This window comes from Osmerus eperlanus, chromosome 10 (genome assembly GCF_963692335.1).
Source record: "Osmerus eperlanus chromosome 10, fOsmEpe2.1, whole genome shotgun sequence".
Lineage (NCBI taxonomy): Eukaryota > Metazoa > Chordata > Actinopteri > Osmeriformes > Osmeridae > Osmerus > Osmerus eperlanus.
Window position 1 is genome coordinate 15,233,794 of NC_085027.1, and position 26,710 is coordinate 15,260,503.

The 26,710-nt window shown below is 44.6% G+C and overlaps 3 protein-coding genes across 9 annotated transcripts; 2 read left to right on the plus strand and 1 right to left on the minus strand.

The window, feature by feature from the left end:
- The first annotated feature begins 492 nt into the window (after positions 1-492).
- Positions 493-1,775, plus strand: pth1b (parathyroid hormone 1b). Its single transcript, XM_062470585.1, has 3 exons — positions 493-633; positions 785-873; positions 988-1,775. The coding sequence occupies exons 2-3, from the start codon at positions 794-796 to the stop codon at positions 1,184-1,186; spliced, it is 279 nt and encodes a 92-aa protein (XP_062326569.1). The 5' UTR covers positions 493-633; positions 785-793; the 3' UTR covers positions 1,187-1,775.
- A 304-nt stretch (positions 1,776-2,079) lies between these two features.
- Positions 2,080-7,455, plus strand: btbd10b (BTB (POZ) domain containing 10b). 2 transcript variants are annotated; one of them, XM_062470582.1, is made up of 9 exons: positions 2,080-2,273; positions 2,704-2,848; positions 3,824-4,017; positions 4,181-4,493; positions 4,733-4,835; positions 5,427-5,547; positions 5,682-5,879; positions 5,968-6,078; positions 6,224-7,455. In XM_062470582.1, the coding sequence occupies exons 2-9, from the start codon at positions 2,751-2,753 to the stop codon at positions 6,553-6,555; spliced, it is 1,470 nt and encodes a 489-aa protein (XP_062326566.1). In that variant the 5' UTR covers positions 2,080-2,273; positions 2,704-2,750; the 3' UTR covers positions 6,556-7,455. The 2 variants fall into 2 exon arrangements, with proteins under 2 accessions (XP_062326566.1, XP_062326568.1); XM_062470584.1 differs by lacking the exon at positions 2,704-2,848.
- A 605-nt stretch (positions 7,456-8,060) lies between these two features.
- On the minus strand, positions 8,061-20,399 carry bmal1b (basic helix-loop-helix ARNT like 1b). 6 transcript variants are annotated; one of them, XM_062470577.1, is made up of 21 exons: positions 20,288-20,377; positions 18,281-18,439; positions 18,013-18,144; positions 16,149-16,214; positions 15,805-15,934; positions 15,366-15,386; positions 14,535-14,573; positions 14,375-14,410; positions 14,104-14,261; positions 13,539-13,618; positions 13,339-13,431; positions 13,076-13,193; positions 12,461-12,610; positions 12,016-12,262; positions 11,346-11,452; positions 10,833-10,983; positions 10,407-10,495; positions 10,011-10,113; positions 9,238-9,331; positions 8,922-9,015; positions 8,061-8,709 (listed from the first exon to the last, which is right to left on the minus strand). In XM_062470577.1, the coding sequence occupies exons 4-21, from the start codon at positions 16,159-16,161 to the stop codon at positions 8,552-8,554; spliced, it is 1,881 nt and encodes a 626-aa protein (XP_062326561.1). In that variant the 5' UTR covers positions 16,162-16,214; positions 18,013-18,144; positions 18,281-18,439; positions 20,288-20,377; the 3' UTR covers positions 8,061-8,551. The 6 variants fall into 6 exon arrangements, with proteins under 6 accessions (XP_062326561.1, XP_062326562.1, XP_062326564.1 ...); XM_062470578.1 differs by lacking the exon at positions 18,281-18,439 and having other exon boundaries at positions 20,288-20,399; XM_062470580.1 differs by lacking the exon at positions 16,149-16,214.
- Between the last annotated feature and the right edge of the window lie 6,311 nt (positions 20,400-26,710).

Below are 26,710 nucleotides of genomic sequence, written 5' to 3' on the forward strand. Positions count from 1 at the left end.
CCAGTCGTGTTCTCCAGGGTGATGTTGTCCTGGCCAATACTGACCATATATTTTTTCTTGAAGGTTCCAATTGTGCCTCTGCTTTGGTGTTGTCTATTAACAGCCCTTTTCAAGACCTCATTTACCCCTTTCAGCCTTGCAAAGGAGTGAACCATATAATAAACGACTTTCTATATTTAGATGACAGTCAGACACTGTGATTGACTGTGATTACACTGATTGACAGCATACTATATTACTCAGTTCACATATCCTTGGTTCAAAGGAAAAAAAGCTGTATTTGTTACCCAAACTTCCCCCTGGGTTTATTTAGTAAAGACCCCTTATGGAGTGTGATGGACGAACATGGAGCAGGTTCAAAAGGAGTGTGACCAGCAGGGCACTTGGCAGAGGTGCTGAAAACTGAATTAGTGGTGAGTGTTGGTGGAGGTGTCGTCATGCAGATGCCATTGAAGGGGTGACATCACCATCAATAATGAAAGTGGCTCATCAATGACCACGGGGAGGGCAACGTATAAAAAGAAGAGAGACTTTCTCAAAGTACATGAAAGACTGATCAACAGGTTAGACTAGACGTCCTCAGCGGAATACAACAGAACCAAACATTCTAGAACTAAGGACAGAGACAAACTGGTGAGATTTTTCTTTAGCATTTACTAGCAATGAAAATAAGAAGTAGAACTATCTTTATGATATAAGGTATAAATATAAGAATTCATGTTTTGAATATGCCTAATATAAACTCATATTTACTATGTTCAATATTTTCTACAAATGTTTGCAGGAGATCAACATGCTTTTTATCAGATGCTTGGACACAATTGTTTTGATACTATTTATCTCCAGTTTGCGCACAGATGCAAGGCCCATGAGGTATGTTCACATTTACATTACCAAAACACAATTTTATTTTACTGGTACTTCTACAGAATTTCTGACTTTAGACAGGATGTTACTAAAGACTTGATATGTTCAACTTATCAACAGAAAAAGGTCCATCAGTGAGGTGCAGCTCATGCACAACATGCAGGCGCACAAACAGGTGGGGGAGAGACAGGACTGGCTGCAGTCAAAGTTAAAGGATATACTTGCTGCCTCACACGCCAAAGCCCACCATGGACGATCAGGGAAAATCAGTAATCTCTATCTTGATGATCTTATGGGAACAAATCTGGCCACCAGTTGAGCCCATTCAAGGGGTTTGTCTTTTATGAAGTCTTAGGCCACACAAGGAAATACCTCCTACTAAAACTGTGCATCTTACCATGAAACTTAATGATTTATAACATAGGAGTCTGTTGAAGGTTAATATTTGAGGACTCCCACTATGTATTTAGGTAATTTACCTAAATGTTTCTATTTTATGTATTTATTGATTGTATTTATGTCTGTATTTTTTGTCTATTTATATGATTATTTATTATCTTATTTATTGAGTTGATAACTATTTTTCAAGGGATCTGAATTAACACACATGCCTGAAAATATGTTCTATGGACACTGCAAGGACCAAAAAACAAATCAAAACATTCAGAACAGGTAGCTCATAAAACAATTATAGATGACCTCTTGCTCTTTTGTAACAACCACATGTCTCATGTTACAATTTGTCGCCATTGTTTCTTATACTTTTTTAATGTATCACAAGTTTAGTTGTTGTAAAAGTTGTAAAAGCTTACAAATGTTTTTAAATGTGGGCCAAATTTCCTAATCATAAAGTGATTACTTTTTTATGTATCCCACCTTGATATTTTTTACTTAAGTAATAAACAGAATACAACTGTTTAACTATCATGTGATTTGTTTTTGTTTGTTTGTATTACAAAGTGAAACTGTGCACTGTGTAGTATAGGCTACCGTAAACTTCTGATATTCAGAAAACCTGTTGGAGGACTTCACCACGTATCTACTCATCTGACAAGATGCTGTCAAGTACAGGATGGCACAGTGTTTCTTAAGAATAATACTGACACTTTGTAAATAAAATGTGCCAGTGTTCCAGAAACTATCAGCAATAATATATTGATCTGACAAAATTTAAACTGGATACACGTAAGCGGAAACATGTCATCTCGCGAGAATAGAGGGCATCTAGAGGAACAACAATTCCTTTTAGGGGAAAATGTTCAAGGCAGACGCATTCTTCAACAAGAGAATACGTTGTTCTTTTAATATTCTTCATTTTCAAATGACAATTTGGAGGATGTGTTCGTTTTCTGGCTTCATATGACTCAGAGAATACCCGAATTTAAAAGGCTGTAAACTTGTTTTGGGTAAGTTTGAAGTGGATACATGTCATGGTTAGCCTCCTCAACTAGCAAGCTAACGCTCGCTAGCTAGCCTAGCCCACTGGTTAGCTATGTGTCTAGCTAGCGAAGGTAGGACCGTTGCTCGTCTAGAGTAGAGTGAATGAAGCCAGAGAAGTGAGTAAGTGATAACTTGGATGACAGTTAACTGCTTAAAGCTAGCCCTGTAAACTATACTATTGTAGCTGGCTCTACCTCTACTAGCTGTTCCTGTCATGTCACGGTTATACGCTAACTTGGTGAAGAGCTGTACAGTAGAATTAACTAGGCTTGAAATTGTCTTTGCAATCTAGGGGTTATTCTGCTTTATGGCCTCTTAACTATGTCACTCTGGACACATTGCCTGTAGCCCACTCGGTACAAACCGAGCTAATCCGCTGCATCATTGTTTTGTCAGGATATGAACGGTAAAAAATCCATACTGGATGTCTCAATGCACGGGTGATGGCAGCACGTTTACAGTCCTATGATAGCAACTCCAGTGATACAGAGAACTGGGAAAGAAAAACCTCCCGACCTCGCAAACTCTGCAAGCACTCGAGGTATGTAGCCAACTAGCAACATCATAGGCTGTGGGGGATGTGAAATAACCCCTAATGCTCCTTCGGGCTTTCAGCATCTACAAAGTGAGGAATCAAGTTAGTGTAATCGTGCTACAACTGGTATTTAAAGCGTTTTCAATGTGACGTGAAATGGTACTCTGGCGAATAACAATGTCATCATGATAGCTCTAAATGTATAGACACAGACTGTCATGGAATGGTATAGCAGTGGTCTAGAATATATCTGGTCAGTCTTGGTTCACATTTTACTTGGAGGTTCTTTTGTGTAAAAACACAGCTTTTAGTGAGTCCTTTTGACAACATGATTAATATTTGAATAGTTTGAGTGCTGTTATTTATTCTCGGACACGCAGAGATCGTGCTTATAAAGAGAACAGGACGTGGAAAATCTGTTTTCCATCTATTCCAACATTTTCACCGCTATTTCCTTTAGGAATGTAGGCAGTAGAGTAGCTGAGTGGTCTGCCTACGCTGAAAGGGCTTTTTAAACTCACTTCAATATTCAATTTTTTCAGTACCGTCGAACACGGTGTATCTTTTACTTTGCCTTACATGGAGGCTTTTTTGCTCTTTCTCACTGTGAAGACAGAAGTCTTTGCCTGATCTTTTTGTATTGTAAATGTTCCTGTGCCTAGCCGACATCTAGGCAGTGTGTCATGCTGGAGGTGTTGCAATGTCTATCTTCGGGATGTAAACAGTGATTTTTAGGAATACGCCAGCCCGCCAGGACACCCTTTCATTGCTGACAGTCAGGCTGCTCCTGAGGGTCTATCCAATTACAGCAGACTGGGGGTTTGAGTTTCACTGCTGCCGCAGAGATCCGTGTGACCTGCGGGCTGTAATAGTAGGACAACACACAGGGGCAGAGCGGGGGAAGAGAGAGAGAGAGAGAGAGAGAGAGAGAGAGAGAGGAACTGTAACTTAATTGGAGGCTTTATCTGCCGTCCTGCTCAGCTCCCAGTCTCGCTCGTCTCGGCCGGAGGACCTTGGGAAGATGAGCCTGCACGGGGCCAGCGGGGGCAGCGATCGCTCCCGCGACCGCCGGCGCTCCAGCGACCGCTCCCGAGACTCCTCGCACGAGAGGGGAGAGAGCCAGCTCACGCCCTGCATCAGGAACGTCACGTCGCCCACACGCCAACAATACAGTGGTGAGTAGAGAAAACGCCGGAAAAAGAACATCCTTTTCGAATCCTTCTACCCGGTAGGGTTTGAAGGTGCACATTTTTTTTTGCAAGGCGACATCCGTCTCATCCGGAGGGAGTGCCTCGGGAGAGTCCTCACTGTGCTTCTATCTCTCCCCCTCGCGTCCAGAGCGGGAGGGGGCCCCGTCCTCCAGGCCCAGCAGCCCCCGGCCTCAGAGGCTGTCCCCCAGCGGCTCCAGCTGCAGCAGCAGCAGCAGCGGGGTGGCCAGCAGCCGCCACAGCAGCCTGTCCAGCTCCGAGGGCACCTTCAAGAGCCTGGGCCTGGGCCAGGGGGAGATGGTGTTTGTCTACGAGAACGCCAAGGAGGTGGTGGGCACACGCAGCATCAGGACCTCGGAGAGGGTCACTCTGATCGTGGATAACACGCGCTTCGTGGTGGACCCTTCTATCTTCACGGCACAGCCTAACACGATGCTGGGCAGGTGAGGAGACACCCCCCCCCCCCCCCACCTCCCTCACCTTCGGCTTCTTTGGCCTCACCGTCATGGCTTACTTTCTGTATTCAGCTCATTGTTAAAAGAATTTATGGAAAAAATACTTGGGGATCATTTTCAACCTTGTGAACTGGTGCCTTCCATGTCTGTGGAGGGCAGAGTGATGTGAGAAGGTGTTAGGTGTGCTCCAAACTGAGAAGTGACCTCTTCGTGTGTGCGTTTTCTAGAATGTTTGGATCGGGAAGGGAACACAACTTCACGCGGCCCAATGAGAAGGGAGAGTACGAGGTGGCGGAGGGCATCAGCTCCACAGTGTTCAGAGCCATCCTGGTCAGTCCCACGTTCTCACTCGACACACCAGCGCATTCTACCTAAGAGGATTGCCTCGGTCTTGGCTTCTTGTCGGGTCTATTGTCCTGGCTATGCATTGTTATCCTGAAATGATAAACTAAACGTGGACATGATTTGAAATGTGTGCAAAGACACGGAATCCTCAGAATGTACTATAGCAGTGAGACAGGGTGAACTATTGTAGCACTGTAACAGAATGGGAGCTGAACAACACACTGTTCGGAGTAGCAGTCCTGAGACTAACCAGGGAGATCAATCCGTCTGGCTGCAGGCGGCTGATGTGATCATGGAGAATGGGATTGATTAGAGTGGGGACTGTTTCCAGTCAGGCAGCTGCAGAGCACAGGCTCCGGTCCTGCTGCACCTCTCACTGTGTAGTCCACAGTCTACAGGGTAGCAGAGATCTGCATCTTTGAGCGGTCACGGCACTGCCTCTTTGTGTTTAGGAGAGGACGCATGGAAAGGGCTGCAATTGCGCAGGTAGACTGTGTGGATGCGTCACTGCGTGGGTGTATTTTAAGTAGGCGAAGCCCATCTGTAATGGCTGTTTGTTTTCTCTCTAATTGACAGGATTACTACAAATCTGGGATAATCCGTTGCCCCGATGGAATCTCCATCCCAGAGCTCCGGGAGGCATGTGACTATCTGTGCATCTCCTTTGACTACAGCACCATCAAGTGCAGAGACCTCAGTGAGTCCCTCTCCCCTCCCTTGACCCGACAGTCCCCTGTCAACCCATTAGGGGGCGCCCGTTTCACAGAGAACATGTGCGTGTGTCGACAAGTAGTACCCATCCCCTGACTGCCCTGCTGTCGTGCTGTCCAGGTGCCCTGATGCACGAGCTGTCCAACGACGGCGCGCGGCGGCAGTTTGAGTTCTACCTGGAGGAGATGGTGCTGCCCCTGATGGTGGCCAGCGCCCAGAGCGGAGAGAGGGAGTGTCACGTGGTGGTGCTGACGGACGATGACGTGGTGGACTGGGACGAGGAGTACCCACCGCAGATGGGGGAGGAGTACTCACAGAGTCAGTACACGCACACACGCACGCACACAGGGACCGCACTCATCATGTTTTGTGTTTGTTAAATGTTCCTCTCTGTTTGTCTTTTCAGTCATCTACAGCACGAAACTGTATCGGTTCTTCAAGTACATAGAGAACCGAGATGTTGCCAAATCCGTTTTGAAGGAGAGAGGACTGAAGAAAATCCGATTAGGCATTGAAGGTACGATATAAACTTATGTGTATATACAGTACACACATTGGGGAAAATGTGGCCAAACTTTTGACTGGTACTGTGTATGAAAACTCGACTCTCTGTATTTCTGAAGTTGTGATCTGAGTGTTTGCGCTCCTCTTGTTCCTCCCAGGTTACCCCACGTATAAGGAGAAGGTGAAGAAGCGCCCGGGGGGTCGCCCAGAGGTCATCTACAACTATGTCCAGCGGCCCTTCATCAGGATGTCCTGGGAGAAGGAGGAGGGCAAGAGCCGCCACGTGGACTTCCAGTGCGTGAAGAGCAAGTCCATCACCAACCTGGCGGCGGCGGCCGCAGACATTCCCCAGGACCAGCTGGTGGTCATGCACCCTGGACCCCAGGTGGACGAGCTGGACATCCTCCCCAACCAGCCCCCAGGCGGCCAGCACTACAGCAACAACTACAACAACGAGCCTGACCCCGACGCCCCCTCGCCCGGTGTCTGACAGCACCTCCCTCCTCCCTCGTTTCTCCTGGACCCCCCACCCTACCCTGCGCTCTCCTCCCTCCCTACACCCTGGCCTCTCCTCCTGATACGTTCCCTCCTCCATTCCTACACCCTCCCTCCCTCCCCCATCCCTACACCCCCTCCCTCCACCCCCCCCCATCCCTACACCCCCTCCCTCCACCCCCCCCATCCCTACACCCCTTCCCCCCCATCCCTACACCCCCTCGTCCCTCCAGAATGCTGCAGCATGGAGCACCAGGGGCACCATGACCGTATTGCCTTGACTCGTTCTCCGCAGCCTTAGAGCCTCACAGACCTGGTTGACTGAAGACAAGGAGGAAGAGCGACAACAACACACCACTTATGAGGGGGAGGGCAGACGTCGCTCTTTAGATTTTTTTTTTTTTTACTTGACCAAAGGAATAAATTTTTGACATGCATTAAGCACACCCACTTTTGTAATTATTATTAATTGTATTATTTACATTGGTTAATGTATCTCATTTGATGAGTTGGGCTGTGCACTGTGTGGTGTGTCCCATGTTCTCTCCCTGATTGCACTAGTGTGGTTCTTGACTTGTGTTCTCCAAGGCCAGTCTAGTGAACATGGTTCAGGGTGTTGGACCAGGGTCTTCACCTGGCAATGGAGCCTAACTTCAGATCATATTACCACCTCCTTAAGAGTGAAAGGATTTCCGGTTTCAAGTCCCTCAGATAACCTTTGACTCGTGAAGAGTTACAGTAGGTGGTCCTCCATCAGCTTGGTAGTTGAATGCCAGGCTCTTTCCTTAGCCAAGATGTTCAGCAGAACATAGAATGTTGTGGTCCTTTTGTTCAAAGCTTGAAATTCATTGTTACAAAAACAAAAAACATGGAAATCGTGAAATAAAGACATCGAACTGCATAATTGTTGTTTTTTTTTTGGTATCCATGGAATGCTACCATCTACAGTAAAGTAGGAAATGAAGTTAGCAATTGTGATTGCTAGGCTGTGGATGATTTTATTTCATTTTAATTTTGTGACATTTTCCTTAAGGTAAAAGATGTGCAAAAATAACAGCCGTAACCTAAGATGTGTTACTGCGACTCCAAAGTTAAATAGCATTAACCAGTTCGGCAAAGACTGTTCTCTCAGTCATTTGGATCAGAGCTTTTGAGGGTTCTGATTTGGATTAAGTTATCCGTTGCTAAGGAACACTAGGCTTTTCCAAAGGCATGTTAAGGGATGGCTCAAAAAGGGCATTGAGTGGGTGGGTGTCCTTGTGGATATGACCCATTCTGTAAAGTAGGCAGCTGAAGGGAAAGATGGGTCTCCACAAGGCTCGAAGGCTTCAAAAGGTTACTAAATAGTCTCCTAGCAACACCTCTACAAGTACTGTCTTCATCCCACAACGCATTGTCAGACACACACTGGTGACTGAATCTCATGCACACTTGAGGGGATTCAACCTTATTTCAAGCTATTCTCATAGCTCACAGAAAATAAGTAAATATATAGAAAAATACCTGAAAATCAAGATAGGGGTTTATTCAAAAAAATATTTCACCGCGTATACAGTACACATGCCATATATACTCATCATACAGTATAGAATAAACATAGGGTACAATATTGTTTCGAAATATTAACACAGATGCATTTTTGTAGTGTGAAAACATAAATGCCTGTATAAAATCTTGGGCAATGCCTGTACAGATAGTGAGAACAGACATGGTAAAACCACAAAGAACTGGTACGTTTTTCTACTACAGTACGGGAGGCAGTCTCACTGCAGTTCCACAGCGCACAGAGGCGTCCTGTACACCCTGGCCGACACGAGCATCCCTCTCAGGGTGTGCCTACGCGTGGCCCTACAGTAGGGCTGGAGCCACCACCCCCTCTGGTACTGGTCACAGACAGCCAGTACAGTCTGCTGCTGTATGCCAATACTGTGACACCTAAGCCTGGCTCCAGCATGCCCAGTCAGGAGGCTTGATGTGCGAGCTCCCAGCACTCATAGGGGCCAGGGCAGATCACTGAAGTCCACAGGTCCACCCAGGCCTGCGTCGGCCTCCAGCAGGCTCATGATCACAGCCATGGCAGCCTCGTCATTGCTGGGGCTGCTGGAGCCTGGCTCATCCATGATGTCAATGCCGATGTGGGAGTTATCGCCTACGCAGAGAAACAGAGAGATGGGGGGGAGAGAGAGAGGGTTGGGGGGTTGGCAGTAAATATGTATTCTGTTATCAGCCATATTATACAGCTGCTTACAAAACAGTACATCATATCCCATCGAAGTATTCTTTTATTTGCATGCGTAATTCATATATTTATATCGTACACTAGTCAACCACTGACATTTTAGAGAGAAAAAAGATACATACTTAGTATGGAATTGTTGGAGTAAGGATAGCCTATGGAGTCTGGTCCTGGGATCATCCCTACTGAGGGAATATCTGGCGTTCCACCGTTCTGTATCTGAGAGCGAATGGAAATGATGTTATGGTCAGGGTCCACCACTGTACCCTTCGGGCCAATCATGGTTGACATAAACAAAATGTATAACTGATAGTGAGTCCATTTAGCTATTTCACACAGATGAGCAATGAAGAGAGAAGCAGACTTCCGCTCTGGTAATAGGGAAGAGGGAGGGTTGGGGCTGGGGGGGGGTGAAGGAGGGTTGGGGGGGTTGGGTCTGACCTTCTTGCCTCCTGGGGAGGAGGTGTCTGGTGGAGGAGTGCTGGTGATGTTGTGAGGACTGGAGCCACAGCTGGAGGGTGAGGAACCTCGCATCCTTGAGTTTAAATAAAGAGGTCAAATCAGGTCCACACAGCCCCATACAGGTCCACACAGCCCCATACAGGTCCACACAGCCCCTTACAGGTCCACACAGCCCCATACAGGTCCACACAGCCCCATACAGGTCCACACAGCCCCATACAGGTCCACACAGCCCCTTACAGATCCACACAGCCCCATACAGGTCCACACAGCCCCTTACAGGTCCACACAGCCCCATACAGGTCCACACAGCCCCATACAGGTCCACACAGCCCCTTACAGATCCACACAGCCCCATACAGGTCCACACAGCCCCATACAGGTCCACACAGCCCCTTACAGATCCACACAGCCCCATACAGGTCCACACAGTCACACACAAGCACACCGACACTTCTACTGCCCTCCAGGTGTCCCACAGAAATAACCCCATACACTAAGATCTTTCACTACATAAGGTGGAAAAGTCTTTATGGTGTTTAGTAAGTATGAAAATATGTTTCTAATGTTTACTGATGACTGCACAAAGTTACATTTAAAGCTAGAACTAAAACTAGAGCTGTGTTGATACATTTGACACGGTTACAATATTCAGAACCTCTTTTAAGTGTGACACTGAAACCGTTTACGCCTAAATCCTTTCATGGCGCCAGTTTTTATGTCGGCCCTATTAATAACGACCATACGTTCACCTTTGGAGTTCCATGACCTCTTCTGCAATCATGCGCCCAATCTTCCCTGCCCCTGCTCTCGTGCCACCTGGGATGCCAGGCACCGTCTGCAGCGCCCGCTTCCCTGCGCCCAAACACGTCACATTTAGGATACAAAACATATTCAGTCAAGAGTCATGTCTGGTGGATAAGACATTCACCTACATTCACTGTACACAGATACAGCTCAGCTTGTTTTTTTATAAAGTTGAGAAGGACAATTTTAAGCAAGGAACAGAAGGGTTAAAATGTAAGAGTCCACTGCAAATTTGATCGATCGTTTCCTCACTCAAAATGGTCCTTCTCAACGTTTATTAAAAGGAAAGAAAAAGGTGCAGTGGTCTCAAAATGTTTCCAGAGCTGTAGATAGATGCTTACCGTCACCTGTTGTGAGTACGCTGTCCATGCTCTGCGGGGAGGTGGCGAGCTGGGGGTAGTTGGAATCAGCCTCATCGAGCACACTGCCGCTGGGATGAGAGGAAGAGAGAGGAGAGGCCAGGAAAAGAGTGAGACATTCATCACTGATCATCTTTAAACCGATTATTCATATTCTTTTGAAATGCACAGAGCATCCATTATCTTTTAAGCTGGACAATACATGATGGAAATGTACCTCATGGACATATAACATACTGTTAACAATGCCAGTACTGTTCAAAATGCCATAAAATAGTCTAAAATAATTACTGTAACGAAATAATAAATGAGTAAAACCCAACTAAACATTAGCTAGCCATTGCTCCTGGGTGTTTCCTGAGAGCCAAGTCCCACATAAGCTCTTAGACCGATGTTTCGAGTACTTACAAGACGACGGTGTTGGTGGAGACGATGTACTCCACCTCTTTGGTCCAGGGGTTCATGAAGCTGAACCAGCGGCTCCTCAGAGTGATGAAGGAGCCATCTTTGATCTTGAACTTGTAGCAGTTTGTGTTGATCTTCTCTCTCATATGCAGGACTGAGGGGAGAGGGGGGGGTGGAGGAGAGGGGAAGGCAGGACAGGAGGGGAGAAAGGACAAGGGTGGAGGGGGCGAGTGGAGACAGCAGGCCATGTGAACATCCATCTGCGGACATGGCCTCTCGGTCACATACCAACTGCTAGTCTGTCCCAGCATTTTCTTCTGTGCACTAGCCACAGTCATATCACACTCTACTTGCAATATAGGCAGGAAACTACTATAACTACAAGAAACACAATAAAACACAATAAGAGCACATAACTTGAAAGGTACAATTATAATTGCACTCATAAATGATTGTATTAAATGCATTGAAGAATTTGCGATAGTCTAGTAGTGCACTGTACAAGTGTACACAAACCTTGTCGATGGCATTCTGCTAGATGCCCAATGTCATCTTGATGGAAATATTCATAAAATGAAGTACCCAGCAACTCTTGGGGGAGATAGGTCAAAATAGCAGTGGCCCTGTAAATAAGATCGTCTTTTAAATTAATATGATCTACTATCTAATATTATCTAAATATAAGATTTGGTTTAAAGTGCTTTTAAACTACACAATAGTTGCTAATGCTCCAATTGTCCATGATTATTCTGCTAACCAAAGCAACGATAATCCACTTTGTAGAAATCCCATGTATAGCATTCAGTACTGAACAATATCGGTGCTGCATTGAAGTTCTGTGTGACAGAGGTCAGTGGATTATTTTTAGTTGACATATCTACTCGGCCCTGTGGGCCTCTATTTCACCGGCTGGAACATTTTGCTGATGTTATTTTGGTACGTTGACATGACCTCACAGACGCTGTCGGCCCAGATCCAATCCCTGAAAACCAGGGACTTCCTGTCCACCCACTGGTTTGTTTGTTTGTCTGTATTTGTGATTGTAGGTCGGGCACATAGGTACTTTCTCATATTACATTTTCAAATCATTCAGATTTCCCTTTGGCTGAAAGCTATACGGCTGACTAAAGCTATACGGCTGACTTCTCCGCGTGTCTGTGTTACAGTAAGTACGTCGGTATCTCACCTCTGATCCACAAAGACAAACTTCCCATCTATGGCGTGGCGGGAGACATACTCTGTGGGCTTGACGTGGATGTCGTTGTTCATTGGCTGAGGGACGATGTGGGGGTGCAGCCGGCCAATGGCTACAAGGCAGCTGAGGTTGCAGCCCTCGTTGTCGGGCTCGTTGTCCTCGTCTAAACCCATCTTTGTGGGGGGCCAGCTCTTCAGGTAGCCCGTGCTGTGGATGGTGCAGAAGCTCTTCCTGTCCGCTGAGAAAAGGCGGGAACGTCATACGTCAGTGTTACCGGAACAGTCTGTCCTAAGACCTCTCACGGCAACGTCTACTAAACAATCCACTTCAAAGTATTCTGATTAGTAGCTGGGAAAAATCGTCGATCTTCATGAGAAGATCCGGTACCGATCATCGACATGCTCCAGGGTGTGGCAACGTCATTTACAGCGGCTACCTTTCTTCTTAGAGCAGGTGGAGGTGTAGTCCTTGTCCTCCATCTTCACCAGGGGCCTGTTGCACTTCATCCTGCAGATGAAGGAGCGTCTGGCCCCGGAGCGCAGCCTGGACGGCCCGGGGCTGATGTCTGTCTTCACAGGGAGCCCAGCTGGAGATCACAGAGCTTCAGTAAGCCACAGCCATCACAACTTCAAAAGATTCATGTAGGTCTACGTGAATACATAGGGGCCTTTTATATTCCAACATTCTAATATGAATATTCCAATCATATACAAAAACCAAAATAGTCCAATGGGAAGAGATCAAATAGATCCTGTGTAACCTCACATTTTCGTTTACACAAAACAAATGGCGCCTGAGTGAATGTCTAGCTGGCAGCATGGGAAGGATAGTCAGCTGATGACACAGTGATTCTGGCTGCTCTACTGGACTCTCCTTGTTCAGCTGCAGATGTGGCCTGTTGAGGATTTCTCCACGAGTCACCCAGTCAGCCCCCAGCTCTCTGACTCTCTCTAACGTCCACACACAAAAGCCCAGCCCTCCTGCTGCCTGCTAGCCCTCAGTCCTCCGCCAGGGAACATGCAGCTAGCCTTAAGGCTGCTCGGAGGATTACTTTTGGCATCAATAAGCCTCTCCCGCGGTGCCGTGTCTGACGAGGACAGCTGCTCCTTGACTTTGGCAATGTCTTTAGGATGCAGGTAATCAAACAGACTCTGGCCAATCAGGTCATTCTGCAACACGAGGACATATGACACATCACACACTGTACTGCCTTCTTACAGTGTCTTATTACACACACATACTACGTTTTTAGCAAAGTCATTGCTGGCCTCCAGTTAGGAATTCATGGCCCAGAGCAAGTGGTGGAGGACATACTTGACTGTAGTTTAGGATTTTGAAGACAGACTCTGAAACAAATAGGATCTTCCCTCGATCACAGCCGACAACAAACAGAAAACCATCAGCTGCCTAGAGAGAAAGAGAGAGAGAGAGAAAGAGAGAGAGAGTGAGACTGAATCTGAGGTATATTCATCTGTCATCCAGTCCCAGATATATGACACTCTACGGAGACTCACTCTCAGGATCAAATGCTTCAGTTCGTCATCTGACAGGAAGGCTGGTTTGTAGTTGGCTTCTGTGTAAGGGTTAGCAGCACCTGTTTGATGGAGAGAGATAATGACTACATCTACCGTCATATGCACTTGTTATGGAGGGAGGCAGGCAGGGTGCGAATTACGGGGGGTTTGGGGGGGGTCTGACACCCCTAATTAAGACTTAGACCTCAACAGGTCGGGGGCGGTCGATACACGCCTTGGAGAAGAAGTTGACCCCCCCGATTGTCATTGTATAACTTGCACCCTGGAGGCAGGGTTGGAAGACAGTCATCCAAAACTGATAGATAAAGTTTGGAATATTTTAGTGAGGGCTTTGTTTTCAAAGATGCATCATTTATACAGTCTTTGCATTCTTTCTCCCTTCTCACTACTAACAAGTATGCTCCATAAGAATCTCAATATAAGCAATCATGAAAACACCTACTTTCTCAAATATGTAAGACATTGTATGAAAAATATGTAATATATTGGGCCATATTCTAAAATGTAATTCCATGGCTCCATCAATTAATAAACTCCGGATTACCTCGTAGTGTCTTCATGTGCTGGACGGCCATGCGCAGGACAGTGAGTTTGTCCAGTTTGCGGGACATGGCGTTGCAGGTTGGCACTAGTGATGCCAGCACATCTATGAAGCTGTTCATTTTGTCCCTGCGCCTCTTCTCAATCTGACTGTGAGCCTCCCTGGTTGACAAGACACATGAAAAAAAGACATGCTTCAAACTCTCTTACATGGAAACACATCTTCAATACAAGCCTGAAGTGGCTTTGTCAAACAAAGTATAATGTATAATTACCTGGCATTCTTAATGCGGCCTTGTGGGTCACAGTCTCTGTAGAAACAGATCAGGGTTCATTGAGTATGTGTTTAGTCTACTTGCGGGTGATGCATCACAACACAGTGACGGTAGCTACCATGTCAAGATTTGAATTGCCATGAATTGTAAATGATTGTACCGTCCAAGCTGCTTATCCATGTCGGTGTCTATGCTGTCCCTTTGAGAGAAATCAACAACATTAGTGCAAAGAAATAATACAACATCTGATTTATGACTGTTTAAAAAAACATGACTGCATAATACCCCAGCAGTATGATCAATGATACGGAGTAATGAAACAAGATTAAATGTATGAAATGATATCAAACAAAGAAATGCTACTCTGGATGCTTTGATTGGCATGCTGCAGAGATGCATTAGCGGAGAGATTGATTGAGTGATACAGGCCATAGGTTGTCATCTTGTCTGGTGCCCAGTGAAGTAGTGTTCGCGTGCAAGTTCATCATCTAACCATCTGTCCATAGCTCAACTGCTCTACTCCATGTAGTATAGTGTGCTCATTTCAGATGCTTTTATGCCAAGCAATGTTTTGAACCTGCAACATTTTGATCTGCAGTCAAATGCTCAACCAATGACCGACGCCCATCCCCACGTCAACAACTGATTTTGCCCCACCCAACTATGAACTATCTACTGTACCCATACTCACTGACCCGGCACTTTCGCCAGCGGATTCATTTCCGTGTGGCATTAATTTTGATTGAACTAAGTGGGGGATGAGGAATCTCATCCATGAAGCTTCAGATCTATGGGGACACAATTCATTTTGTCTGTTTTTTTTTTTTTAAAGCAGATGAGGAAGGGGAAATCAGTGTGTGGTGCCTGTAGTGAACTTTTAACAAAGGAATCATAATGTATGTCGCTAATCATAATGTAAGTCTGTTTCTACATAAGGATAACAGAGGGGCAACTAGTTAAACAGGGTAGTGAAAATTACTTTGATACTTACTCAAAAGAAAATCCATCAATTCTGTGAAGGCAAGGACCCATGTATTACAATAAGCACTAACATTGCATTTGTGTTATCTGAGTTAGTAGATATGGTCAGTTATGGTTAAATATTTACCACATTTTCATCTAAATGGTAGGCAATCTATGGATTGAAATACAGTCCTTCTATCGAGGACTGTATTTTTGGAGGGAGAGTATGAAAAGAATGTAGATGGAGGACAAACCTCGCTTTCAAATGACCCAACAACAATGAAACAAGCAAAAATCACAGCACATGTAAACACTATACAAAGCACAGAATACCACAACAGGAACACCAGCATTCACTCAAGCACAGGCAGCGCCTTAAACATAGGTGACTGACAAGCAGGGTCCTCAGAAGGCAGGTGGGGGTGGGCAGGGGGAGGTGACTCTGGGCTGGAGTCAGGGTTCCTTACTGGTAGTCTGTGGCGCTGCCTTTCCTCTTCCGGGTGTAATCCATGTTGGCTGTACCAATGGAGGAGCCAGGCGACATGAACTCATTCATTGTGGAGGAAATGTCCATTCTTTGGTCTGCCATTAGGTCATCTATGGGAGAAAAACAATGACATGTAATATCACTTGCAATACAGTATTATACCGTAAAACAGCAGCTGTGTCTAAATGAATACAAATTGCAATCTATTGAATCCTTCAGAACAATGATCTTAATTATCTTATAACTGTAAATGATCAAAATACCAATTACCTTCATCAAAATTTACAGTTCGTTGAAAAGGGTAATATTAGGTCAAGCACTCACCACAAATATTCATAGGGGCGGTTGTTCTTAACACATTTTATTCCATTTCCTTGCAGTTAACCAAATCTGAAAAGCAAGACATCAGAACAGAGCCATGCAGGGTATTTAGAGGAAACCGTAGCCCTTTCATCAGACAACACTAAGCCTTCTGACCCAACACAGTACGGGAGAAGATGGAGAGATAGCGGGAGTTATCTCTCGGGCACAAGCCTTCTTTCAGGGATCAACTTCAGTCATTTACATCTTGATGGATGCGAAGGATGTGAATCAGCAGGCTGTTGACATCCATAGACATTATCTAGGCATCACCATGTTGAAGACATCGCCTTCAGACAGCAAATCAGAAGAGGACCGAATGCAGGTAGAGCTAGGCTAATCTTACCCAGAGATGACCAGGAGGGCAGAGCAGCCTTTTCATTAAGCACCCTTCTATCCACCAGTGCCATTATCCAGACCAAGCAGGTGGCCTCTTCTTCACCTCTCTTAGAAAGATTCAATTACCTGCACAAAACCCAACACTGAGAGCTCCCTGCCTTTTCCAACATAATGTCCTTAAATGACAAAACATGCCAATCCGTTTCCTTTTAAGCCTACTAGACTGAGTTTTTTTTTGTTTTTTTTTACCAAACAATATGTTTCCCAAACCCGGAAAGCCTGTTGTGTACATGTTCCTCTTAGGTCCCTCAGAGGACCTTACCGCCCTGTTATCACCACAAATCACAGTGGTCCTGTGAAAAAATCCCACCAGAAATAATGTTCTCCTCTTCACAACCTTAGATTATCCACTGACCCTGACCTTCATTTTGTCTCTAGCAACAACAGAGAATGTGTCTGTAGCCATCCTTAGGGTCATCAAGACAAGAAAACCGCTCCATGTACCTGCTACCACTGCTCCGTGGTGCCATTTCTCCCCAGAGGCTGTCTTTACTGCTTGGAATAACTCTGTTGCAGATGTCCCCAGGACATGTCTAAAAACAGAAAAGGGGTAACACTGCATTCATTTCAGATAAGCTAATTGCTGGAACTTCTCCAGTTCCCTAGGCAGGAACTCCTTGACATCCAGCCAAGGAGGCCTGTCCAAGCTCCCCACTGAGCACACAGGTGCCAGGCCACATGACGTACTGGAGAGTCAAAGTCAAACCCGAAGCGCACTACAATTACCAATTGTTAGTAGAACTTTAGGCTAGGGGCTGCATCAGTTGAAGTGTTCTCTACCAAAGCTCCACAAAAACACAAACCTTCTACCGCATTTAGCCACTATCGAGGTGAAGCAAGGAGAGATTAGTCAGGGCCAGGTGTGACTTTACCCGGCACCTGTGATTCGGCTAGCACGCAGCTCTAAAACTGCTACCCTCCACAGTGCTTGTTGTGCCACTACATCCCACTCTTCCCTCAAGCAGTTCTGCTTCAGTCAGACCTACAGTGGCATCACAAGAGGGATGCTGTGTCATCCAAGCATTGCACGTATCCTCGTGTGAGCTCAGAATTTGCTCCAGTTTTGTCTCTGAAAGTCAAGCTTGAGTCGGGCAGAGCATTCACTTTACATAGCCAAGGGGTGATTAGGAGCACTCTCTGAGGTAAAGACACATAATTCCGCACGCACAGACACATTCACATGCGCACACACAAACACACATTTCATGATATGGACCAGTAGCAAAGAAACACACATATTTGACTGCAATACTGAGTCAAGCATGAAATCATGTGTGCATGCATCACAGTATATACATCAGTATGTACATCATTCATGCCCTGTGGTCATGCTAAAGCCAAACAGTAGATGGATGCGAGTCATAAATGTCACAGATGACTCATTTAAACCTAACTCCACCCATCTCAGATTCATCATCAATCATTCTACCTTTTGTTTTGAAGAAGTGTCAGAATAACCCAGGGCTCTTTGTCCACCAACCGGCCCTGGGTACTGAGTGGGCTGGCCTTGTTGACTCTGCTGGTGTCTCCTTCTAGATTGTAGAAACAAGCCTGACAAGACCTGGGGAAGGAGATAGAATGACAGCGAGAAAGACAGAAAGAAAGTGAAAGAAAGAGCAAGAGAAAACAAGAGAGCATGAGCACATGGGGTCCGATCAGTCTGTTTAGATGGCCATGACCAGATGGGCCAGGCTTACATGGGTGACAGATGGGGTGATCAGGAGATGGTGGACTGTGAGGTACGGGAGACTCAGTCACAGCTCCTCTGCTCTCTGCCTGACACCCCCGCACGGCACAACAACAGGGTTCCTGGGTCTTATGGCTAAGTAGAATACGGATTCTGGACAAAGACAAGGCTAGCAGGAAAAAAGGTCCAGAATGCTCCATTGTAAAATACACAACTTCATCTTCGTCAATGTACTTCATCTACGTCTTGTGAACAAGTCCTCTTTCCACAGTAAATAACGGTGCTGCCCTCCTTCTCCGCATTGTGACATTGGTGTAGCCTTGTGAGTAGGACTGGTTTAACCTTACTGAGAGAAGTTGTCAACACAGGACGCAGCTACTGTACCGTCAACAGCAATGTACAAGGAAATAATGAGAGAATACTTCCCTCTGCTTGTAAACATTCCCCTAAGCATTCCCCTTTGTGTACACAAACACACTTGACGTGCACCCAGACACACTGTATAACAAATAATTTTGTTTTTTTCTTCCTGGTCATATCCGAGCATTGGAGGGCAGGGACACCAGTCATAAAGACTGAACAATACAATAAAAGAGGACTGTCTACACAGAAAAAGACTGGCCAAAAGATTGTTTAAAAACAATGGAATGCTACAAGACATGATCTTGCCATTTAGTTTCATCACAATGTTTGCCTTTATAATGACAATCTAAACACATTTTGGGGTTTAGGATATGTCCAGCTACAGTATCCCTGCACCTTTTCACCGTTCCACTGCCTACTGAACAAAATACATGTTTTCCTATTTCTTGTTATTGGACAATTCTACAACTTTTTTGTTACAAATCAGACAGAAAAAAGCTTATTCTCAATTATATATAAAACACAACATAAAAACGAGTGCATTTATGCTATGCTTCCTTTTAATTGGATTAGAAAGACACTTTCTGTTACACTTGGTTCCAATTGGAACCTCTAGATCAGGGGTGTCAAATCCTGGTCCTCAGGGGCCGCTGTCCTGTATGTTTTAGATGTTTCCCTGCTCCAACACACCTGATACAATTGAATGGGTTGTTATCAAGCTCTGTGGAAGCCTGATAACTTCAAACCAGGTGTGCTGGATACATACAGGACAGCGGTCCCTGAGGACCAGGATTTGACACCCCTCTTGATTATAAATAATACCAAATTACAGATTTACTGACTTCATTTTCGAGAGGTTACTCTTAACTTTAAGGTATTACAGATGTGTTTAGGCTACTATGGACGCAAGTGGTTAAGAACTATTAGGCTATTGATTAACTGACTGATTAGTGTTTGGTGAATTTCACTATAATCAATCGTTGTGACAGCTAATTACTGCTGCAGTTATATATAATTCAAGACATTCTGCACTAGAACGTGTACTGCATATAAATGTAATGTGGGGAAACCCGCTTTGTTTGACGTTGACCGTGGATGTGACAAGCGACATTTTTAAAGAAAATGTTGCTTTCAAGTCGTTCAAAAATCGTTTAGACAAGCTACTTGTACATTGACTGGAAAATATAACAATGAGGTGAACACGGTGTCGTGTGCATGAATTTGTGTAATTTTGGCATAACGCCCATCAACGCATCAACGAATAATGTCCAAATGTCACATTTTATTTTATTCTACCAGCTTGTCACAGACTACGCACATTCTGAGTTTAACCAGGCTGTTCTTCCCGACCTTACGCGACATTTTAGTACGTATTTGATTGTCTCGATGACCAAATCATTATGATCAGATTGCATACAATTAACCTGCACTATTGTCTCACTGGAATAAACGATTGCTGCACTTGATCACGACTTTAATGGTATCGTGTGCCTTTAAAAGTTAGCCTGTAAGCCGACGACTACGCCTGTACTCGAGAACATACAGTATAACTGAAAGCGAAAAATCAACATACTACATCCACATCATTGGCTAATAACTTTTAATAAATTAAACGTTACAGATGACATGCCATTTATCATGCTGAAATACTTACGTTTGAGAGGGCAGCACATTCACTTGCACGCGAATAGATCTCCCGTAGACAGAACAGGCACACTATGACCTACTTTCCTCTGCCTGTAATGATTGTTGCACCACTAACCTACTTTCTGAACCAATAGGCAGCTGCGGAGATCAAGGAGCTTGGATTCTGCCAAATAGGAGCCAACCTGTCTCAAACATAGACCAATGAACAAAGGAAAGATGACATTTTTGCCCAATGAAATGTATTTGGCTAAAACAATCCACCAATCGTAACTGCCTAAAGGAATTCTTTCCACATGGGCATGTCAATAATAACAACAGAAGAAAGTGTTGGACTGCAATATCACGGCTGAAAATGCTAGATCAACATATGTATATAGGTTTATGATGGATCTGATTATCCTGTAAATGTTGCTGAGCATAAACCTTTTGTTTGTTCCCCATTGCATATTTTAAGTAAATGCTGATGCTGTTCACAGAATGGTCTCCTATACCAGTACACATTGTCAGTAAATAACCTAATACTACTTGTAGGCTACCTTAATACTACCAACTACCTGTTTACCGATACAAGAACCTGTTATGTTATGTTACAACTGCCTGTGCCTCGTAAAAACAGCTTTCTTTCACAATAACAGGTTTTCACCACTGGTCGGCAGCAGAGTATACCACATTATGCACGCCAGATAAGAAGGGCAGACAACATGGCCAGGTCCATTTCTACATTGCTTGTCTCATAAAAAGTATACTTTGACATGCAAATATTAACTGGATGTTTCACATCTCACACAGAGCCACATACTGTTTAACAAATCAATATTTTCATGCAATATCATTGCTTTGACTGGAGAAAACATCCAAATATGCAATAGGACATATTTTCTATGCTTTAGAATGCACCTCCAAATGCAATTTTGTATTTTTAAGGATTGGGGAAGGTTACGTCTGATTATGTGGTAGAGTAATAGGCCAGTGGTAGCTGTTGCATTAGGTTCAGAAATGACAGATTTGGTTTGGCATTCCTCATCCAATGCAATCCAAAGATATTTGCTTTGATCTCATGTCTGTGCAAATGTGACATATTAAGCTGCACCTGCGGATCAGTTCAGAGTGTATCAGCTGCTTGAACAGGGTGCTTGTGTCACAGCTTGACTTGAGGCCTGTGCTGCATCACCACTGAAGCGACTCTTTTCATCCAGTTCTCCTCATGTGAACCCTATACCCGCTTACCCCTCAGTTCTCTCTGCCACACAAAGAGGCAGGCATCTTGTCATCTCCTGCCCAGGAGCTCAGCAGGCACCAAAGCTCTCCCCAAGCGGAGCCTTGCTCTTATCGCAAAGCCTGCAGCTGCCACCTGGCCACATGCTCCATATCTGAAAAATAGTTCAGAAGAAGACCTATTGTTGTTAGACTACTATTTGCTGTAATAGTAGAATATGTATTGGAGTTAGGGGGCTATAATTCCTCTCCTCCTCTCCTCTGCCCTCCTCTGCTCTCCCCATCCTCTCCAGTCTTCTGCCCTCCTCTGCTCGTCCCTGCTCCTGCCCTCGCTCTGTGCTCAGGGCAGCTGTATGAGATGGAAGCCTGGAGTGTGAAATGAATGTTGTGTGCCACGCAGACCGGCGCTGTGAAGCAGAGCGTTAGCATGGTCCCAGTGAGACAGCTGCGTCCAGTGAAAGGACTGGTCGTGCAGAGACTGTACGCTGGGCCTAGATGGAGATTCTCCTATTTCTGTATGATGGAACATTTCACACCTCTGTCCAAGACTCTTACTTCACTTGCGGTCGTTCAGTTACACACTCTTGTTTCGCACAATTTTGTTTCGCACAAAGAGATTTTGATGTGTCAGTGAGCACAGCGGCCTGGTCAGCCATCTCCCATTTTCAGTCAGCCTGTCTCCTTCTACAGACACTGGAGTCCCAGGAAGTAAACACTGCCTCTCCCACCAATCATCTGCCAGTGTTTCTCTTTCCCATTTATGCCCTGAGAAACATTGTGGTAATCTGCTCTGAGGCTCTAGGGTCAGGTCATCTACCGTGAAAGCTGTGATAAAAAATCATAATTAAAAACCATCTCGCACATCTTAAATCAATGCCTAGATGTACAGTAACATCATGACTCCAACAGTACCTTTGTTTCTCATTGTATTAAAATGTTTTAAAACAGCGTGTGCAGTGTTGGATGATATGTGTTCATCATGCTTCACCGGCCTGTTGAACAACCGGCTCACCCTGGGCTCAGTTTTCTGTGCCACTGAACTCAGTTCGGAGCTGTGTGTGTGTGAGGTGTTAAACACTGCTTTCAGAAAATGTGCGCTATGCTTACATTTTTTCATTATCATCATCTGCCAAGGTTGAAGTAGTCAAACCATGTATCCTCATTGGGCTACAACAAAGCCTGGATGTTTTCATTGGAATTTGCCCCAACCCTATCCAATTACATTCGGGAACTTTTGTGGCCATGGGAGTAGTGAAAGAGAGAGTTGATGAGAGAAACTCACAACAACTCTAGTGCACTTAATTGTGCCGGCTTTTATCTTTATCTGAGACTTGCCTTTGTATAGTACATCCAACATCAGTTAAATCTCCCTCAAATTAGAGGTAATCTGTAGAGAAGCACTGCAAATTAGGTCTTGTTTGGTTTGTTTGCAACAATGTTTGATTTCTAAGTCTAAATTGTATCTAAAGTCCACAGTTTGAAGCACTGGTGAAACTCTTTCTTGAAACAAACCACCTCTCATTTCCTCTCATCCTTGCTCCTCTCTTCTCCCCTTTCTCTCTTTTCAACAGCTGGTCAATGACAGTGTCTTGTATCTAACTTAATATTTTTTTCAGGCAGAATGATGAGAACAGACACCATTATAATGTTATTTCATTAGAGCCACTCCACCCATCTGGTCTTTTCTGAGTGAACGTGTCATATTACTGCTCATCAGGATGAAGGTGAAGTTGAGAATGTAGAAAAGCTCTTTAGTTTGTAATCTGTTGAAGGTCCATGGCCATTTGATTTTTTTGATCTCGTGTAAGAGGGTGTTTCTTAGCAATATTTAGTACTGGCATTTCCTTGGTTACTGTTTAAGTAAGTCCATTTATACTATTAGTCTTCCCAATGCATTGGGAGGTTCGGGTTTACACAACAAGCCAGTCAACACAAAACAGTGATTGTTAGCTGCAAGTACTGTCTTTTGGGAGTCCAGGACCGACGGAGCACCATTGCACCTCTCCCATCTTCAGTTTCTATTGTCTCCTTTCTTACCTGGGTCCCTCTCGTGTGAGGATGTTCTGAATGAATAGGCAGGTCTGAATGGTCTCATGCAGGTCTCAATGGTCTCATGGACTAAGGAGCCCTTGCTTTAGCCATGTTCTTTCGCTTGCATTGTTCGTTGATGGTAACATTTGGGTAACCGTACCTCCATCTCAAACTACATGATTTAGTGCTGGCATGAGAGTTTTGAGATTACTGATGCACACAAAGTTATGTGTAGAAGGTACACATTAATCCTGAAATCTCAACCTTTGTGCCTGAAATAGTGATGACTACCTTTGTCTTTGATTGGCCCTTCTGTCATCCTATGGCAAGGCTGGATGTGGCAGCTTGTAGCCTGTCAGTAAATTCCAGGTGAACAGCAGGAGCTCCAGCATGTGAAGCCTGATCCCTAACATCCAGACAGAGGGTCAAGTGTTCTAGTTGGGTGAGTGCAACCCTAGATGTGGTCTCCTGTCCGCACCTTTGTCTCTGGTGACCATGCCTTGGCACAAGTTGACCAACTCGAGCAATGTGCTCAGCATGCTCTTTCTTTTCTCTTTGTGATTCTTTTTTCCCTGAGAAATGTCAACGTATTTTTTACATAACCTCCTGGGAGAGAGGGACAAAATGGCTCGGTGTGTTCATTTGTTTGGTAACACCCACCAGTACAATCACAGTAGATTCAGAGAAAAGCATTATCCAGAAGATTCTTGTGTTCAACTATTATGTTATATTGAACATTCATCAATACTTTTTCCCCCCCAGCCAGGTTCATGACTGTATAGTACTGATACCATAGCATGCATTTCTTTTGAGTTAGCCTTTTAACACATACAACCTGTCTGGACAGGTAGATGTACATACAGTTATCTATCGAACACTTCACTTCTCCAACTGCTAAAAAACCCACAGACACGAGACCTCAACCTCCCCCAGAGACATCAATTAGGAACCATTTTGTTGGGGGAATTAGACAAGTTGTCAATAGAGCAGGTCTCCGGGAGGTCTCTGGCGACGCTCATATTTCCCTGACTCGACATGTCAGCTGCTGAGGGGTAGTAGAGGCTCACAATGCTGCCTTTCTTCTCCATCAAGACTCCCTGTAGTCAGGCTCACTTAGTACCTGTACTCTCAATTGATACGTACAGTATCCATGGCAAAGACGGATGATGAAAACGTTTTTTCATGAAAATGCCCTAGAGCTAAATATTAGCTAGAAAAAAGGCTGAAAGAAATGAGTGTAATTTTTGTTGCTTTCAACGTGACGTGAAGTTTATGTAAGGCCTAAAACTATTAACAGGGCAAATTACACACCCACAACATTTAGCCCATCTCACTCAGAAATCCTTCAACACAGATGAGATTATGTATGAGCCCTTTAATTATGGTTTTGCTGTTCAGAAACTATGACAGGAGAGATTATAGTGTCACACAGCTTAGTCTTATTTGCTACTGGCAAGCCTATTTGGTTTCCAGAAACATCCATTTACTCTAAGGAATTTAGCTTTTTTTGTGCGAGGATTGGCAGTATCTTGCTATTCAGACAAAATGTAAACATTCCCTGAAAGTAATGCAGCATATTCCAGTTTATGAGATGGACGGGCCTGAATTCCCCTTGATATCATTGTGGCTTAATCTTCATTGGGAACTGCAGGGCACGCACTGTCTGGCAGAGGTGAGTCACAAGACAAAGGAAAAACTCCCTCAGAGGCCCCCCTTAGAATCCAAGAGCATGTTGGGATTGTGAGTCTGAAAAGGTTGTGGTGGAAGAGGAATCCTGGTAAGGGAGAGCTGAATCTTGAGAAAATGCCAGATCTGGCAGCTTGTCTCAGAGCCTGATGAGTAAGGTCTGCCTATTGTCTGCCTGGATGGCTGTGGGAAAACAGAAAATGAGAAGGAAAATACTGCGGTAAACCAAACCTTAAATAAGATAGTCATAATATTCTCCCAAATCAGATTGCAGCATTTGCTTCGACATGCTGGCGTTTTTTTTAAATCTATTTCTATGACGTATGATTTTCAAAAGAAGTATTTTTGTAGTCACAGTAAATGGAAAGAAAGAAATGTGCTGAATGTTTTGCATTTTGCATTAAGTCTGAACCTCCATAAAGCATTAATCGACATGTCTGTCACAACAAGAGGATTGATAGTGGTGACGTTTCCAGAACAATTTTCGGATGTCTTTGTTCTTTTGCTGTTAGAAGGCATCCAGCTGCCAGCCTCCAGTCCATTTCTCTGCTAATGGGAGTTCCAGGATGAGTGTGTGTGTGTGTGTTTAGGTCACTCAGTGACCCTTGTCTAGCTTTCATCAGGCTGATTACAGGCAAGTGTTACCTGCTGGGAGATCTACAAGTCTGTGGATGTGCCACCTGAGCTCCTGCTCAAGTGAAGTGGTGACCCTGTGCAGAAACAAGTGGTGCATGTAGAGGTATCTCACACACAATGGTTTCTCACGCACAAATATGACTCAAAGCTAAATAGGTGTTTTTCCAAATCAAAATAATCATTCCCCTTACATAGACAAAGAAAATAAAATGCACACATTGCAAACATTAAACCAATTATACCAACACATCCTGGTTTGAAGGCATTGGGGATTCTGTCCGGCATATGGCGGCTGGAACAATTAGATCATTGGAAGGGCTTAAAGCCTACATTTAGAGCAGCAGAGGCCAGCCGTTGGTTTTGTAACACTGATAGGGGGCATTTTTTTTACAAACCTAATGTTTCTGTCTGGGTTCCGGAAATTTCCCCCTGAGAAACACACTTAATTGACTGTCAATTTAACCCCGTTGTAATGTGTTTATATAGTTTGTGCACATGACAGCCATTGTTGACAGCCGTAGCCTATTCGTTAGGGAATTTGACTGGAAACACCACAGCATTTTTGTTCAATCCCACTCCATGTCAGTCAACCTTCTGTGTTCTGTCACAGAATACTGAACACTACAAAACACTCAAGATGGATCTGAATGCATAAATGCCATGGTCACATTTAGATCCCATGCACTGAATACTTCTCCACAAAGCAATGCTGATTTAAGTATGGGACAAACTGTTTTGGACACCCATTGAGGAACTATTTGGCTTAATTTATTTCTATAGGAATTCACTCAGATGCCTGGACAACAGGTTGCCGGGACAACCCTTTCTATGTACCTTTCTACCTCAGAGGAGGCCTCGGATA

Bases quoted from the DNA above. Each gene is read 5' to 3' on its own strand.
- pth1b (XM_062470585.1), top strand. From the start codon at position 794: ATGCTTTTTATCAGATGCTTGGACACAATTGTTTTGATACTATTTATC. The intron at 874-987 runs GTATGTTCACAT...ACTTATCAACAG, and splicing joins ACAGATGCAAGGCCCATGAG to AAAAAGGTCCATCAGTGAGG.
- btbd10b (XM_062470582.1), top strand. From the start codon at position 2,751: ATGGCAGCACGTTTACAGTCCTATGATAGCAACTCCAGTGATACAGAG. The intron at 5,548-5,681 runs GTGAGTCCCTCT...CGTGCTGTCCAG, and splicing joins CATCAAGTGCAGAGACCTCA to GTGCCCTGATGCACGAGCTG. The intron at 5,880-5,967 runs GTCAGTACACGC...TTGTCTTTTCAG, and splicing joins GGGGGAGGAGTACTCACAGA to TCATCTACAGCACGAAACTG.
- bmal1b (XM_062470576.1), bottom strand. From the start codon at position 14,806: ATGGCCTGTATCACTCAATCAATCTCTCCGCTAATGCATCTCTGCAGC. The intron at 13,619-14,103 runs GTAATCCGGAGT...TCCATCAAACAG, and splicing joins GCACATGAAGACACTACGAG to GTGCTGCTAACCCTTACACA. The intron at 10,496-10,832 runs GTAAGTACTCGA...CTCTCATCCCAG, and splicing joins TCCACCAACACCGTCGTCTT to CGGCAGTGTGCTCGATGAGG.